A 17,548-nucleotide genomic window follows, 5' to 3' on the forward strand; every position below is an offset into this window, starting at 1 on the left:
CTTTTCCTAGTGCCAAGCATAAAAGATAAACAGCAGTCAAACTAAAAGCTGGTGTTTCACTAGGTATAGCAGCACAAACAGGAAAGAAAGAGAAAGGACAGAAGAGAAAGTGGGAGAGAGGAGAATGGTCTAAAAGTTCACTTGCTGGAGGGGCAAGTGAGATAAATCTCAGAAAAATTGTCTCAACAAAACTGAGCTGTAGTGAGACTGGCTGTCTGCTTATTCACATAACACCATTTTCAGTTACTGTTAAGATCAAATAGTTAAGAGCTGAGTGCGTTTAAAGAATCCAAGGGGGAAATATGGACCCCCCTCAGAACAAAGTAAAGTGTTAGGATTAGGGTGCCACTTCTGTTTGCCCAGTGTTGGTGGGAAAAAGGGGGAGTGCTTTTGGGAGCCTGTGAAAGAGTGGGGACTGGGAAATGGAAACTAAAATTGTCAGCCAGCAAAATCCTGCAGTATTCCTGAGTGAAACTTTAAAAAGTTAATAAGAAACTGCGATAAATTCAAGGTAAAAATGAAAATTACAGGAAGTTAGGTGAGAAAACTGAAATCCATCTGAAATCGAACTGTTTGCACTTCTAAAAGCAATGGCTTGAAGCAGCAAGTTACTAGTCTGTCTTGAGGCTTTCTTCCCAACCTACTTAATTCTCGAAAAGCCTTTCACTGCTTTTCTCATAGAGAGTGCACCCTGAGATTATCTGCATGCGAGCCTTCCTTTAATTTACGACTTCTTTTCCTCTTGTCAGACCTAAGGCTTCTTTTCCTCATAGAGTATTTGCTCAGCGACGAATCACAGAGGAGGTAGCGAGGTAGAAAAAAGTTTTGTGGTTTGGGAAACTTAGGCCTTTGTTGTGTCATTTCCCTTGCCCCTCCACGCCCCCAACCACGTGACCAGGAAAGGCCGGAATTTTGTGAATGGAGCCGAAAGGTTGCTGCTGGGGAGGGAGAAGCTCCGCCCCTTCCCTGGAGCGGCCAATCTCCTAGCGGAGCGCTGCGAGGTCAGCAATAAACAACAATGGGCTGGGAAACCACGAGACGTTATTGGCTGCGGCAAGAACCTCGCGGGGGCCTACCCTGAAGCTCCACCCCTTCCCGGTTACCCTGGATACCCGTCCGGCTCTGGCTGCTGAGGTCTTCGGAAACTGTTGCTCACGTTACAGAGGCTGGGTTATCCCGGGAATGCTGGGCGGCGGGACACCCTTGCTATTGGCTCCCCTCCTGATTGCACCCTCAGAATGCACCCCAGAGCGTCTCTATCCTGCGTTGCGAACCCGACTGTGCACAGAGCCCCTCTCTGACCCGGGTTAAAATGGAGTTCCCGCTCAAAATGCTTGTAGGTGCGCGCGTTTGCACCGGCTACTCTGATTTACTAGTTTCAGGGAATGCGCTGTGGGTGTCCTTGTTGTCCACAGTTATTGGGTGTTTCCCCAGTAACACTTTTTCTGTTGTTTATTACAAAAAAATTTTTTTTTTGGCGTAGGTATTTACCCTTCTGTTTCCCTCCATGGGTCCAGAATTGAGTCTTGTGTGCTCACACTCTCATTTTAATGCGTCTCCATAGCGTTCCATTTAAGGAACGAAACTTTATAGAAATTGAGAACTACAGCACGTTTCCCTACGGGCGGAACAGCTGCCGGAAACGTCCTTTGGTCTGGTCGCCATCAGTATCACAAGTGAATTTCAACACAGTGCACCAAGTCCCTGGTCAGATCCCCACGGCCTCCCATCCACTGTTGGGCCGAGGCTGCTTTCTAACGACTTTTTACAGCCCCAAGCCTCCTAGGCGCGTCAGGGATAGTGGTTTCAGAGTCGCAACCCTCACTTTTTAATGTCCCGAGCATTGTCCTTGAAACCCGAGCCCCAACCCCGCTCGCCCCCACTCCCGGCTGGGGCTGTTTAAAAGCTAGAGAGGAAGTGAAAGCGTCAAGTACAGTAAGTGACACCCTCCGCCTCCTTGTATACATAACAAAAGCTCAGGAAACGTTCGAGTCCCTAGATATCCGAGCCACCCGATTCCCTCCCCGCTCCTCCCCTCCTCCATAGTGGACTGGAAGCACCTTGTCCCAGTACACACGTGGGACGCATTTGTTTTTTATAGTTTTCTTCACCTAGGTTGCTCTGTGGTCCTGCTAATTCTTCCTCCCAATGCACCCCCTCCTGACAAGCAATTCCTCAGCTCCCAGGTGATTTTACTCATGGATTCTTTATTTTACTGTCCCATGAACGATAATATCTTGTTTTACTTGAGGGATGGCTGATAAAATGAAATATTTTTGATAAACCATTATGGTGGTGCTGGATGTTGAAAAATAGGGGAAGAATTTGGGCCAAAAGCTTAGTGGGAACGAGGCTATAGAGCGAGGTGGGTTCGTTATCAGGTTAAAAGTACAGGGGGCTGGAGATCTTGAGGGAGGCGATTCGGAGGAGTAAGGAGGCACAGGCTTGGTGGATCGCACTTCAGGGTATGTATCCGAACCGAACAAAAGTGCTTTAGGAAATCAGCCCAGTAGTGGACCTAACACACCAGTAAGGAGAACTAGCGACACATGGCTTCAGTGTCCCGGACGCCTTAACAATAAGCAGCGGCTTAGGAAGGCAGCTGATTTCCTCTTAGGCGTTTGCTGACTGTGGACCCAGCGCCAGCCCGCGGAACATCCCTGTAGGAAGAGGGGCGCGAGAGATCCACGAGAAGGGGCAGCAAGCCGCCTGATTGACAGCTCGAAATCTGATCTTGTGAAAGAGACGCGGAGCCAATGGGAGGCAGCGATCCATCAGTTTGGATTGGAGGCCCCTGGAGGAGAAGTAGAGGAAAAACCACCGAATTGAGCTCTGTCAGAGGCGCTTTCGGCTTCCAAGGGGGAAGTGCTGGGCGATAATTAATGTTTTTATTAAATTTGGAGGGAATTTTTTGCAGCCGTTCGCCTAGCGTGGCCTTCAGGTGGGTCTTTCCAACAACTTTTTATGTCTCTCCAGATAATTGCATGGTTGTGGGTTGCAAAAACTATCCTTATGAAAGAGGTGTCTCCGTCTCTCTAGTCCCGTTAGGTGCAAAGCAAGTCTCGTTGATCGCCATTGCTAGTTTTGCACACGTTTGCGAATCAGAGCTGCCCGGGGTACACCGACCGCGCAGGGAAACATCGAGAGTGTAAATAAATACATCGCCTCTTGTTCGGATTTTTGCTACTGCCGAAAATATGTAAATTGTGAACTCTCTTGGCTCTCTTTGGATCCAGGTGAAGGAGGCTGTGTAGGGAGGGTTATTTTTTGTGAATGGGACTGTCTGAGGGTAATTAGCTATGCAAATTCAAGAGCTTCATTCATGATTTTTTTTTTTTTTTAGCCTAAAAGCCATCTTGTTCCCCTCTAGGTTGATAGAAGTCCACATCCCGAGGAAATCTCCAGCTAAATGCTCAAAATATAAAACACTGAGCTGAGCTTTGCGAAGAGCAGCAGAATGGATGGATTTTATGACCAGCAAGTGCCTTACATGGTCACCAATGTGAGTGATCAGTTCGAAAGTTGCTGTTTATAAACTTGACTCCAACGGAGGGGGGGGGGGGGGAGGAGAGAGAGAATGAGAAGGGAGGGGGTAAGGGGGTTGGGATTGCAGATACTTTATCTGCTTTGTTGCCACTGTAGGGCGACTCTGCTTCTAGAAGCCCAGTCTTCAAAATGAGCTTACCTTTCAGTGACTTGGATAAGGCATAGTTTTGTTTTTAAGACCCCCCCCCCCTTTTTTTTTCTGGTTAAAGTGCCCAAGATGAGTGGAAGAGGAGACGGAGGGCAGCAGCAGCTGCACTCAAAGTTTTTGGCTGGGTTTGTCTGCCACATTGAAAAGAATGAAGTTGAGACTAATGCTGACACTTTTTGTTTACATGGGGTGTTTTTCTTTCTTTTTTTCTTGTCTCATTTTTTCCTCATATTTTTCATTTCACCACTCTATGCTTTTTGTTTTGGGGGGTATCAGAGAGAATAAAACTCACTGTATTATAGTCTAGCTTTAATCTAGCTGAAAACGACTTTAAGTGTGATTGCTTAATGTTTTGATGCCAAGATGCCATGAATACAGGACTGATAAGTAGTAGTGTGTTCCGCTTGGCTGGTAACAACTCTCCCTGGTTGTTGAATTCTCAGCTTTCACTGTCAAATGAGCGCAGAAAATGAAGATTAGATTGGATACTATGGACTTTTATTTTTCTATGCAGAGAGAAGATCCAGTAGACTTATATATGCATGTGTTTTTGTGTATATGACATCTGAGGTTTACATTTTTTTTAAAGGATTTTTTTCTTTCCCTTTGTAGAATCAGCGTGGGAGAAATTGTAACGAGAAACCAACAAATGTCAGGAAAAGAAAATTCATTAACAGAGATCTGGCTCATGATTCTGAAGGTGAGGTTTGATTTTGGGCTGAATCCCTGCTCTTTACCTATACTCCCTACCCTCATAAAGAAGAGGGACCCTTAAATCTTAGCTTAAAAATAATATTCTTTCAAATTCCTGCATTTAATTGAGACTTTTACTTGTAGCAATTACCATAATGTGACAGTTTGCATTGGAGGATATTTTATGGCCCTGTCACAGACTAATGAAAGAAGGAAATAAAAAGTTAACAGTGACATCCTTCTTTTAATCACTTTTGTGTTTAAATATTCTGGTCCATATGGCATATAACTAATCCCATACACTAAGGTAACAGTTTTAAAATATCCAACACAGTGGGACATAAGCAGCCACGTATACTACTTAATTTCTCCTTTTTACTTTATCAGAAGTAAAACAACATAAATGATTGCTTGATTTCCCATTCCCCTTACACTGAAACCATATACTATTATAAAACTTTTCGTGGATGATTTCAATGACTACATGGTGAGGTCCTAATATCTTGTTTATAGGCCGTCAAGTGTTCACTGAATCGTAATTAAGGCCTAATTAATAATTATAGTAACTATTTGAAAAATTATGATTTTTTTTAAATGCACTGTTGGCTAGGGGTTCAATATATTATAAATTATTCCAGACATACGGTAACATTCATAATGAACTTAATCTACTTAGATTTAATTATCAAAGTTCATTTTGCCATTTTGATTAGGTGTATTGAATTCTGAAACTTAAATCTTCATCCATATTGGACACCCCTCTCCCTCCTACTATGACAGAATACACAGTTTTGGACTTGGTAATAAACAGGTGCCAGGGAATTACCTCACTTTGACTTTGTAACACCTATTAATGTAAAAATTTTCCTCTACAACATTGTATTCAAAAGTTGTCTCTTTCAGTTTTGAGGCATTGAACCTCAAAACATACAGTGCTTTAGAAATTATACCATGTTCTGTTAAATCTTTTATATAAGGTCCAGAAGATAAAAAGAAAATGATTTGCAGTCTTTCTAATCTTTCCCCTGTGAGAGTTGACTCTGTTTAAGAAAGGTTTACGTGGATAGACACACCTTCACCTCAGCCTTTTTGTGACTCCTAGTATATGTGTATTTGGTCTCCCGGATCTTATTATATTAAATTATTGGTTAAAAGGGGGAAACTCCTGGCTTTATTATGTATTTCACTAAAAGAGTTTTTTAAAGAAGTGTTGCTTACTAGCAATTACAATGGCAGGATTATTGAGCTATTTAAGTCATGAATCCTATTTTCTTTTTATATTGACTCCCCTCCCTAAATTAAATTGAGATTTAATACCAACTTCATGACAAACAGTTCCATTTAATGGAACCTAAAGGTTTTCAAATCTTTTGTTTATGTCTCTGACTTGTTTTTTAGAACTCTTTCAAGATCTAAGTCAATTACAGGAAACATGGCTTGCAGAAGGTAAGGCAAAAAATTGCTTTAAAAAGAGGGGAAAAGCAACTCTAGAAGGGGTAAAAAAAAAAAAAAAAAAAAGTCCTGAACTTGCTGTCTTAATGTTCAACCCAATTAATTGAGCTCTAAAAGAGCCACCTCATGTGTCATGCATACATTAGAGTCTCTGATGAGTTTGTCTTTGGGGAATCTGGGGCTGCACTACCCAGTGTCATCACAAATTACCAGGAGAAATTGCTTCCAGCTCCCAATCACATCTGCTTTTGGCAAGAACTAAAGCACCAAGACTTCAAGTTCTAAGCCTCTGTTCAGATTTTAATTGCAATTGATCAGGTTTATATTATTGTACCTCGAGAGACCTCCTAGAGCCAGAACCCGGCTTGCTGTTTCTTTTAGAGCAGCGCATATCATTATTTGGTGTTCTGGTGGAGGACTTTTCTGATGGCAGAAATTAGTTTCTCTGGGTTCATCAGGACGGGATGCTTCAAGATTTAAGTGCAAGTGTCTTCTTTCCACCTTGTTCACAGCACAGAACGTTAGGTGTGTATGCAATACTTAGGAAATCTATGGCTTTAAAAGAAATCTTTGGGGGATTTAAGGATTCAAAATAATGTTTTCTATTTGTTACTATTAGGTGATAGTTGCTGAGATGGGTTTTGCTTTTATGTCACTTTCGTTAGGATTTATTTAATATGGCAAGGTGACATCTAAAGGCAGTACTTTTGTTTTTAATTACTTTTTAGTAAAATTTTGTGCTGCAATCTATTTTATCTTTTATTGGGTACAACTTTATTTTACAGGAACAATGAGATACTGCTTCAGTACAGTTTAATACAACTTGGGAAATGCCTAATATTGAGGGACTTGTGTTAGTGTCCATAATTTGAAATTTTTCTTTTGGATTTGTCATGATAAATGTGGAATATTAATTTTATCCTATGATGTGTTTTATGGGAAACACAAAAAGAAAATTATACATTTTTAAGCCCTGAGTCTAATTTGTATTTCTGTCTGTCTGTTATATGGATATGCAGTTTCCGGAACAGATTTCTAAGATTGTTAAAAGACGAGAGAGAAGGTCTCTTTAAATGGAACCCAAGTGTTGCTCTTGCTACTTTGAGGCTGACTGCAGGGTTTTATCGGGGGTCTTGCTTGCAGTTCATCAAGTTGCTGTTAGCATGTAAAATAAGTTTCTTTGTTTTGCTGATATTCTTGTTCTCTAAAAAGCTTTTGCAATCTTTATAAATCTTTTAAGTTAAATAGATTTCCTAGTAGCCCTTTGAAAGGGTGATTTAATTTGCATGTTCATAAAAGGTGAGTATTGATGAAAGCTTTAGTTACATTTAAAGGTCATTTTGCTTGTCTCTGTAAATGAAACTTACTGCAATAGATTACTTAGTATTGCGACATATACTATACCTTAAAACTTAACTTTTTTTCAGAAAAATTTGCACAGAGGTCCTTGTGTTAACTTTGATCTGTTAGTTTTGTAAAGTTGAAGGTTGTGAGGACATTATGTTTAGGAGGGCATTTGTTTGCTTATCTAAAATAACTGGAAATATCTATTTTAATTGTTCTTGAAGATTTTTGGTTCTTAGATGATTAAGTCTCATTGATTCCAAGGCAGTGCTCTTGCTGGCAGATTTTGAATGTGCATAGCAACTCTGTTTCTGGAATTTTAAAATGTGGATTCTGTGACAGACTCTTGCCATTTTATAATCAGTTTTACTACAGTCTCTTACTTTTGTTTTGTTTATTTGTCGCTCGGGTAAGTGATTTCAATAACTTATCCAAGTTAATCTGTTTTAAAACTCTGCACTACATATATTCTTACCCGTGATTATTAACGTACCTATAAATCAGATCTGAAAGATTTAGCTTTATGTAAAACAAACCTGGAAAATGACTGATGTATTTGGAGGAACATGGACTTTTACATAGAAGGTAATTCATAAGCTTAAATAAGTTCAGGAATTAATCCTCAGGGTGTTTTATCGAATACCCAGGTGGGTGACTGTTTATAAACTATGGATAAGGCTGCATTTTAGAATAATGTAAACAGTTTTCAAAAGAGTTTACGTTAATTTATTCTATCATGATATAAACGTAATGCTGTTAATATGATTTTTAAAATCTTAATAATGGAGAGTTCTTTTTTACTGTGTTAATAGACTGCACATTTATTTGTATTTTTAGCAACTCTATATAATAATATTATTTGCTTTAGCGTTTTAACTTGACTTATCCCACGTGTTGAACTCAGAACAGATCTTAAAATTACAGTAGATTATTTGTAGCTAGGTTTGCCTATTTATGTCCTTCTGGACGTCCACAAATTAAAACATTACCAGATTGGCAGACTATGAACAGTTTGTATATTTCTTTTCATAATGATTGGTAGCCAAGAAAGTGACCATGGAATTTTAAGGCTTCTTGACCCTTTTAAAAAAAAAGATCGTGGGCGATTAACTAAGTTTCTCTCAAGAGTTAGAGTCCCACTGGGAAGTTAAACAGGTCTAAAAATCATATTAGATATGAGTCAAGTTGTGTCCAATGAAAGTTATGTTTTTAAAAAGTTATCAAAGCCCCTAAATACTTGGGAAATGATATATCCTAGAGTGTTTAATTTGTTTTTTCCTGTAAGAATTTTTATAAATTAGATTCAAAGTGCAACATAGGGATTAGTCATAGGTAAAATATTATGAATTATGAAATGTGTTTTACATCTAAGGACAAATTGGGGTAGATAAGGCGGGACTATTTGAGGGTGAAGGTTGGAGCCAGTATTCTCAATTTGCTAATATCCTCTAATTTAGGGGGAAGAATGGAAGTGTATTTTACATTTTTAAGCAGGATCAAAAATATGTTTGTGAAGAATGTAACTTTGTATTAGTATCACTTTTTAAGTATTAACCCTGAAATTTAAATGCTGTTAACATATATACCACAATTTAATGTATTCACATCTCATTCTGAAGAAAATCGAAAAGATAACATTTTCAGTGACCACAGTAGCACTTAAAAAAATAATATGTGTCTTTTTAAAATTTTGCCAAAGCCGCTTTATAATTTTACTATGTACAATTTTTTTATTGATTCTTTTTCTTTTGAATTAGATTGCTACTGACAGAAAGGCAATTTCAATTATTTGATCTCATGAAATAATGAGTTCATATATCAATCCTATCAACATCATGGTAACGTCTTACTCTTAACATCCTGTTTTAAGTGATGCTGTAGTGAATGGTGTCCTAGAAATTGGTAGTTAAAATGGACCCTTTTGTGTGTTAGGAAGATAACTAGAAGGATATAAAGTTGAGTTTAAAAAGGATTGCATTCTTCCAAAGTTGCTTATTAGAGCTTACCTACTAACATAACTTAAAGAGAAACCGTAAATTTCCTATGTATCTAATGTGAATACATAGCACATTTTGAACATTGTTTTTGGTGTGGATCTAGATGTTCTTGAGGTTCCATTTCATCAGTAATATTAAGGACAAAAGTCAACAGTGATTTGCTGCCACAGGGTAGAATGTTTCTCAGTGGTGTTATAGTTAAGTTTCCTGCTGCCACCACACTTAAATCTAAGTTTTGTCTTCAAGAACAGCCTTTCTACACCAAAAGTTATTGCTTCCGGCAGATAGGGCTTCTTTTTTTTTTTTTTCCCTTTTGTGTTGTGTGACCTTCAAATAATAGGTTGAGTTAACAGTAGAGATGTCTGCCTTTACTTCAGTGGCTGATACTAAATTTACATTCAAAATAATTTCTAATGAAGTCCCTTTAAATAATAGGTGCTGTTACTCGCCTTACATAATGCCACCCACAATGCACCCTGGTCCTAATGTACTCATTTTAATTTTTCAAAAATTATAACTGTTTCTTGTTAAAATGGAACATAAATTGGATATGTGTCCATTAATGTATTGTTTTTTCTTTTAAATGTGATCCGGTAAAAACTAAAGATTTTAAAAACTACGTTATGTTGTGTGGTTTACGTAAAACAGGAAATGAGAATAAAGCATCAAATTACCGAAGTCCATCCTATTTCTTAGTTTTGAGCAAGAATCATTTCATGTGTAGGGGGGAGGGGCGTGACCCCTCTTTTTGTTGTATCAGGAAATACTCTAAAATATGAGAGCAAGACTTCTCATTTGGACTTGATTAAAAGATAGCAGGTAAAGTAAATGTATTATATTTCTAAATATTTATTGGAATTCTATAAATGCCTTTTTATCTAGAGTCTACTTGCAAACAACCCCCCTCACCAAAACAAAAAGCCAAAAAAAAAAAAAAACACAAAAAAACCCACCAAACTTTGTTTAAATAGATCTTGGATCTGGTATAGTTTAGATACAGTTTTTCCGGAAGGTCCTAAGGAGTGTTAATGAAATACTGCTTTTCTGGTTCAGTTACAAGAAATGTGTCATGTTTTGGATTTAATAATATAACTTTATTCCCTTTGACCTGTCTACAAGCTTGTAATTAAAATGATAATAATAATGTCAGACCTCCGTAGTATTAGAGAAAATAGAAACAACAGCTCTTAAGCCACACTTAAGTTTTCAAGTCACTGTAGGTTAGTTTAATGTTAGGAATTGAAGCTTATTTGAGGCTAAAGACAACTAAAACGTACTGTTTTCTTTTTTTTTAGAGCATCAAGTATTAAAGATGTCTCTGTCATGCAGAAAAGCTTTCTCTCTCTCTTTTTTTGTCTCTTTAAATATGTTTATACTGCCGTATTAATTAATGCTTATACATTGGTACAATCATTTTAATTTTAAAAGCGGATGTGGTATAAAACCAGGCTTAGTGGCTTCATGATTATTTTGTTCCGTGGCCCAAAGCTTCATTTTAGGATTACACAGAATGCCACTGTGCAAAGGTTGATTTTCTTGTTGTTTTACTTTTATTTTAAATAAAATTTAAGTTTATTCAGAGCAACTCGTTTCTAATTCTTTGGTTCAAAGTGAAAGGCTACAAAGTTCAGCAATAATCTAGTCTGATCTCAGGATAAAGAAAATCTGAATAATAGGCAAGAAAAACAAGGCATTTCTTCAATGAATTTTTTCCATCCTTGCTTCCTCCATCCTTCTCTCCATTCTCTTAGTTCCTTCCTTCCTTTTCTTCTTCCTTCCTAGTTTTAGACATTTAGGTTTTTGTGACAAGTTACCCTATAAAGCAGGACGCAATAAATCAGTCAATCTATCCATCGATCATCTATCTGTCTATAGATGTGTAGATAGATAGATTCAATTTTGTAAACTTGTCATTTATTTAAATGTATACCTTAATGAACCCGAGCTGTATTTGAGATAGAGCGATAAAATCGGTGTGTTTATTGCAACTTCAAGTTGACTTGCTTTAGCTCTCTGGAAGGGTGTGACATGAAAAGATTGCGGTTGGGCCACATGGCTCATGCTGGACTGTGTTTTTGTGAATGGAGGCAGAACTCCAGTTCTGCCTGCTTGTCTGGAGGAATTGCTGAGGAGATCAGCTGTCTCATTCACAGGCAGAAAGAATGACTCATACATCTTCCGCCTTGTTTGGCTCCAGGTCATTGTTACAGTGGATAGAACTGGTTTTAATTAAATATTAACCCCTTTTATACTTGCCATTTGTTCCATTTTTAATTTTCCCACTTTTTTTTTTTTTTTTCATAGCTTTACAAGAAAACTTCACGGACACCTAGTTTGTAAGAAACAGGTTGCCTGCAGCCAACCTTCGAAAATATTTAAACTCTCACCTTTTCTTAAGTAATTATTATTTCATCTGAAAGCTCAGCATAAGCATAAAAATAAAGGAACTCTATTTACAAACTGCCACCGTGCCCGGAAGTGTTACTTAATAAAGTATGTTGAAACTAAAAACGAGGGTTTGTGATGCTGTGACATCTGAATCATGATTAATATTTTTGAGTTTGTTTTTCATAGTCTGTATTGCTATGCAGTAAAGAGAGAGAGAGAGAGAGAGAGAGAGAGAGAGCGAACAACTTTGGATAATAATCTAGGTAAAGCAAATAGCTGAGAGTGCAGATACTACCCTTTTAAAGCTGAAGTCCTGAGACTTGATGGCAACTTGTCTATTAATGTGCAATGAACTGATAGAGCCACTCCAGCTATTACCAATAAAATCTACATGCTTAATCTTCTTGAAAGCCTTTTATTGGTCTTTTGGTATATACTTTTCCCCCTTGTCCTTTCTTACTCTTCCCCTTCCTCTTTAATTACATAGTGTGGGGAAACATTTTCATTCCCCAAAGGTGATTATTGCAAGCATAGTTGATAATAGATAGCAGTGAAAATAGTATTTTTTAAAGGTTGGCCTCTATTGTTAATTTTCCACTTTGGAGTTGGTATGGCTTGCCACAAATTTTCAGGCAGCTGTAGTTTGCTACTTCACAGAATCCCCGTGAATTGAGGAAAAAAGGAAACGCATGATACGAGTGTGGCAATACTTTGTCATATTTTCCTTGCCCAGATCCAACGTGTGTTTTTCGTTAACTGCTTTCCTTTTACTCTAACTTGAAATTAGAAGTATACTTAAGCCTTTGTCTATTTAAGTAGCATGCCTGCTTCATTTGGTCTATTCAGTTCCTTAAGATTAGCTTCTGTGAAAATGTGAGTCATATGTTTTTTGTTAAAATTCTGTAATATGTTCAGGCATAAGTGTGAAGTATTTATTCAGTATGTTAAAGAGTTAGAACAGAAATAGCAGCTCTACAGCAATTCGTATTCTTATTCTTTTTACAAATTGTTAACGCACCTATTTTCTATGTATCTGGAAGTATAACTTCCAGCTTGTTCTAAAATTTTGCTTTTTTTGCTCCCCAACATATTCCAGCACATACCACGTATCAAAAAAATCATCAGTGATTTTTATGTCTCTCTTGCAGTGATACGTATCCCAGAGTTGCAATTTTGTCTTATGATAGTAAGGAAAAAATAATGTCTGGCCTTTAGGACACTCATACCAGCATATTCAGTTACAAATATATTTTTGTTACTCACCAGCTATTTTTAACTATTCCTGTAAAGGGATATTACATTTTTATTAGATTCTTGTAAATGTTGGCTTTTAAAAAGCATAGTAATTGCTGTGGCTGATAATTTTGCATCTCAATAGTTATGTCTGTTTAGCTGTTAATTTCGAAGGCAAACCAAAACATGTGGATTTGATGGAAAAATGTGTAGGATTTGGTTCTGTCTACGTGCTGTTATTTATTAAGTAGATATTGAAAACATTTTTTTTTTTTTTTTTGGTGTGAAAACTCTACTTGTACAACTCTGTGAGAAAAATGAAGCTTACTGTAATGTGAAAAAATGTTTATAGTTAGAGAATACTAATGTACAAATTGTAGCAGTTTTTTTTAATCCCTTTCCAATATAATTCCCGAGAGCTGAAGATGTGTAACGTGCATTGTAATGATGGGAGGAGTTGTGTGTGTGTGAATTGAAAGAAGTGGGTGAGAGGTGAAAGTTTGGAAAAAATAAGTCACATTTAGAATTCCATGTAGTTGTCACAGAAAACCTGTATTAACACTTTTACACCGAGGAATAAAATACAGTTCAAATAGGTTAAATAATGTATGTAGTTTACACTGATAGGAAGTCATAAAACTATGATTTGAAGTTCGCATGACCTTCGTTATCCATGGTAGCAGACATTAGTGGAATATGAAGGGGGCAAAAGAAATCTCTTCTTTTATTATAGGTTGATCAGTTAATAGCTTGGAAAAAAGTTCTTAACATTTTGGGTGACAGAGGATGGAATTTGTCTTTAATAAGCTGATATACTGGTTCACAGAGAACGTTAGGAAAGAATTTAATGTCACATTGTATATATTTTAATACTTGGCAAGATTTTCATTGGTTCTCCTTTTGAAAACATGATATAAATTTTATTCAGCCGGATATTTCCCGTTTAAAAAATGTGATTAAATAAGCCAACACAAAAGAATGCCTAATCCTATTTATGTTGTATTTCTTTTTTATACAAAAATTTTAATACAGAATTCCTTTTTATAGGGAATTTTTCTTAAATCATTCAACTACCAATCCAAAACTTTTTCAGCAAAGAGTGATTCTGTTCATAAACTTTCCCCATTCAACGTAGGCTCTTTTTAAAAAAAATTAATTGACATTTATTTTAATATGACTTGACTGGATAAAACGTTTCAGTATTAGATAATACTAGTAAAGTAATACTAGTAATCACAACATAGCTAAAGTTAAATAGAACAACTCCTATTTTTACCAAATTAAAAGTAACTAACTTCTGTTTTATGTAGTTTGTGTGTATGTGAGTATGTATATCTGTGTGTATACCCGAAAACTTGTTTTAGGAATATCTTGTTAATTTGGAATAGGTTATTTTGATGTCTGAATCAACCGTGATGAAAATATTTTAGAAGCGAAAAACTGTCCTTGTGTTTTGATGGCTGCTGAATGCATTAAGTCCTTGCTATTCAGTATTTTTTTCCTTTACTAAAAATAGGGAAGGTATTTGACGTGAGGGTTGATGAACTAGTGATATTCTTTTCATTAGTGTTGTATAGTTGCCAGGAAAATACTTGGTATGAAAAGATTGACTTTATTTTTATTATTTATACTGTGTTATGACACAATCACTAAAATACAATATTGTCTTATATACGACCAAAATAAAAGACGATGCTTTCATTAAAAAAAAAAAAAGTCTGTAGCCTATTTTGGCCAAATTTAGGTCAAACATTTTTAATTATGGCAGTCTAATTTGCAATAGGCCGAACATACCAGAAGCAGGCATTTCTGAAAAAGCAGAGGGATGTGTGTAGCTGCACGTCGTTTGAAAGAAATTGTGTAGTTAATTTAGATGGGCTGCTGAAGCACTGGCTGTGAGTGAATTGAAATACTTCTTACTTCATTCTTGCAAAGAAGCACTGCAGCTAATAGAAATCCTGTAGCTTCTTCTATTTTGTATGTCTCTCTTATTTCCATCTGGCAGGTGATAGTCAGAGGGACCACAACTGCCCCAATTACATTTCTGACATAAAATGTTTTCTAGTTGACATCAATGGTTGCTTCTATTTTCCCTCCCAAGTATGGCTGTCAATACCGGTTGAAATAGGAGCTCATTGGCAAATAATCACAGGTTTGATCGGAGCTGAAAAAGATCTTACTTGAAAGATCTTACTTGACATTCCTTATGCCTTGGCAGTTTCTCTCTTAATTTTTTTTTAATTTCTTTTTTTCTTCAGCTCAGGTACCTGACAATGATGAGCAGTTTGTGCCAGACTATCAGACTGAAAGTTGTAAGTATAGTATGACTCATCTCTTGAATTTTTCTGTCTTTCTTGTTTCCTTCTTTCCTTCTTTCTCTCTGGTTGGTTTCTACTTCCAGTGTCTGTTCTTGCATTATGTTGGTACCTTTCTAGCTTACAGTCATGAGATGATTATATTTGTCAAGTTGTGACATCAGCAGGGTCCCTATATGATCTGAGTAGAGCTCCAAAGAGTAGCCAAGGAAAACTGTTTTGATTAAAAGATGGTCCTATTCTCTGTATTTGGTTAATATCCTTGGAGAAGAAATAGGCTGCGATCCATGAACGTGCAAGTGTTTACTTACAATTTTTTTTGTTATGTTCACGAGAAAAAGACTAAATGCTGATGGGAGAAAGTCAGTAGTTAACATCCATGTGAAATTATTTATTGAATAACTTATACAAATGCATTGGCTCATATTATTTTACATTCATGAACTTGCACTTGTTTTGATTTAGTTTTTACCTTCGTTTTCTGCTTCCTAGTTACAGTAAGACGCATGGACGGAGCCCTTGGCTTCTCTTAAGATCCCTTCCAGTATTTCTTTCCCTGAGCCTTGCTCTAGGGCCTGTCAGAGAATGCGTGAGTTGTGATTCACAGGATGCTCGCCTCCCAGGAATCCCCGAGTGAGCATTATGCTTGTACAAACATGGCTGCCTCGGGGGTTCCTTCTCTATTTAGGCTTTGCCATTCTACCAACTAACTACAGCTGTTGACCTGAGGTGTAAATAGTAAAGAAAGGGGTATAAATGCCATCTTGATTATGAAACTGACCTAATACGTTTTCATTCATTAGTACCACTTAAAGCTCTAACTTGTCTCATTTTTTCCAGACCACTGACAGTTTCACAGGGGGCAGTATCAATAGCTACCAGAAATGCTTTCCACCTTACAATTTAGCAAACCCATATTCTCACACCTAATATCACACATCTCCTACAGATACCTCTGTGACTTTGAGAAACAGATGTCTGTAAGCCATGTTTTCCCCTTTTATGTTTGGTGTTTTCAATTTCCCAGGTGTCAAGAGTTGTGACAGGTTATATCCATATCCTCTCCTGTGTTTTAGTTGAGCTCTATTACAGTTTTCTTTGCTTAATTGTGGTAAAATATATATAACAGAAAATTTACCATTTTAGCCATTTTGTAAGTGGGCAGTTCAGTGTCACTCACGTTGTTATGCAAACATCGACACTGGCCACCTCCAGAACTTTCTCATCATCTCATACTGAAACTCTGTGCTTACTAAAAACTAACTCCCCACTGCCCCCAGCCCCTGGTAACTGGTCTTCTCTCAGCTTAATTTTTCATCTGAGAAGATAATTTTGTGTGCTGTTTAATGTCTGAATATAGTTATTAGAATACGATTTCAAGAAGCCTATTCAACAATGATATAGAACTAATTAGAGATTCTTAGAAATTCCCAGAAAGATGACATCTAAGGATGCTGGCTAGGCAAGGCCTGCCTTTCTTCTTTACAGTGTGGGAAGGGAATGGTCACACTTCTAGCATTGCTCTTTCTGGACATTTGAGTGTTTTCTAAAAGTTAAACCTGTCATCTGAGTGGGAGAAGTATTCTCCTTGAGTCATTTTACATCTGAAGAAATTGGTAATGCTTCCAATACTATACCAAATGCAAGGGTAAAATCACTACCAAAAAATACAAATTCGTTCCTTTTCTTATTTTGATGTCTTTTCAGTTTTTCAAATTCTTGACTCTTTTGTGTCCTTGAACTCTTTCTTCTCGTGGTCCACAGTGGGGTGATTTTTTCCTTTCCCTTTTTACTGCTTTGATAACTCCTCTTCACTCCACTCATCTTCCTGCCCTTCTGTTTCCCTAGGGTTCTGTCTGCAAGCCTTTGCTCTTATTTAACATGTGCCATCCCTGCAAAGTCCCGTAGAACTATCTGTGATGATGGAAGTGATCTGTATCTGAAGCATTTGGCATTATAGCCACTAAACACATTGCTCACTGGGCACATGAAGTGTGGTTCATGAGACTGAAGATAGGAATTTTTTTGTTTAATTTTTATGTATGAATAGACATGTGGCTCTTGGCTGCGGTAGTGGTCAGCCCAGTTTTGTGTAGTGATGTCTCCCACATCATTATCTCTAGCGTGTGTGTCCCCTCTGCCCCTGTCTACTGGGCATCTTCACTGCTCCACCAACTCATCCTTGATGCTTGTGCCAAGTCAGAAAAACGCAACACATCCGGACTCAACCCTCCGCTCTTAGCTTGGCATTGGCGTAAAACACTGTTACCCTTGGTGTTCCACAGACAATTCCTGCTCAGCCAGGCCAGTGTGGAAATTATTGTTACAATTTTTCCTGATCAGCCTCTCTCGTCCGCTTCCCTTGCCTTTCCCAGTTGATGACGTCACCATCCAAGCGGGAAATCTTTATCTTCAATCCCTCCCAGTTCTTT

At 37.5% G+C, this 17,548-nt stretch overlaps 1 protein-coding gene across 10 annotated transcripts in view; it reads left to right on the forward strand.

The window, feature by feature from the left end:
• The first annotated feature begins 2,641 nt into the window (after positions 1-2,641).
• The window catches only part of ETV1 (ETS variant transcription factor 1), a 93,045-nt gene continuing 78,138 nt past the window's right edge, over positions 2,642-17,548 (forward strand). Inside the window, exons 1-6 of one of the 10 annotated variants that reach the window (XM_086695130.1) lie at positions 2,645-2,941; positions 3,040-3,236; positions 3,344-3,502; positions 4,307-4,394; positions 5,786-5,833; positions 15,060-15,113. In XM_086695130.1, the coding sequence (XP_086551256.1) occupies positions 3,458-3,502; positions 4,307-4,394; positions 5,786-5,833; positions 15,060-15,113 (235 nt within the window). In that variant the 5' untranslated portion in view covers positions 2,645-2,941; positions 3,040-3,236; positions 3,344-3,457. Of the gene's footprint in view, positions 2,942-3,039; positions 3,237-3,343; positions 3,503-3,644; positions 3,848-4,306; positions 4,395-5,785; positions 5,834-5,943; positions 6,365-7,026; positions 7,139-15,059; positions 15,114-17,548 lie in introns of those variants that run through there. The other 9 variants (XM_086695122.1, XM_086695162.1, XM_086695157.1 and 6 more) reach the window with 9 other exon arrangements.

Source organism: Puma concolor, chromosome A2 (assembly GCF_028749965.1).
Source record: "Puma concolor isolate L17-30 chromosome A2, mPumCon1.1.hap2, whole genome shotgun sequence".
In the NCBI taxonomy this organism is placed as follows: Eukaryota; Metazoa; Chordata; class Mammalia; order Carnivora; family Felidae; genus Puma; species Puma concolor.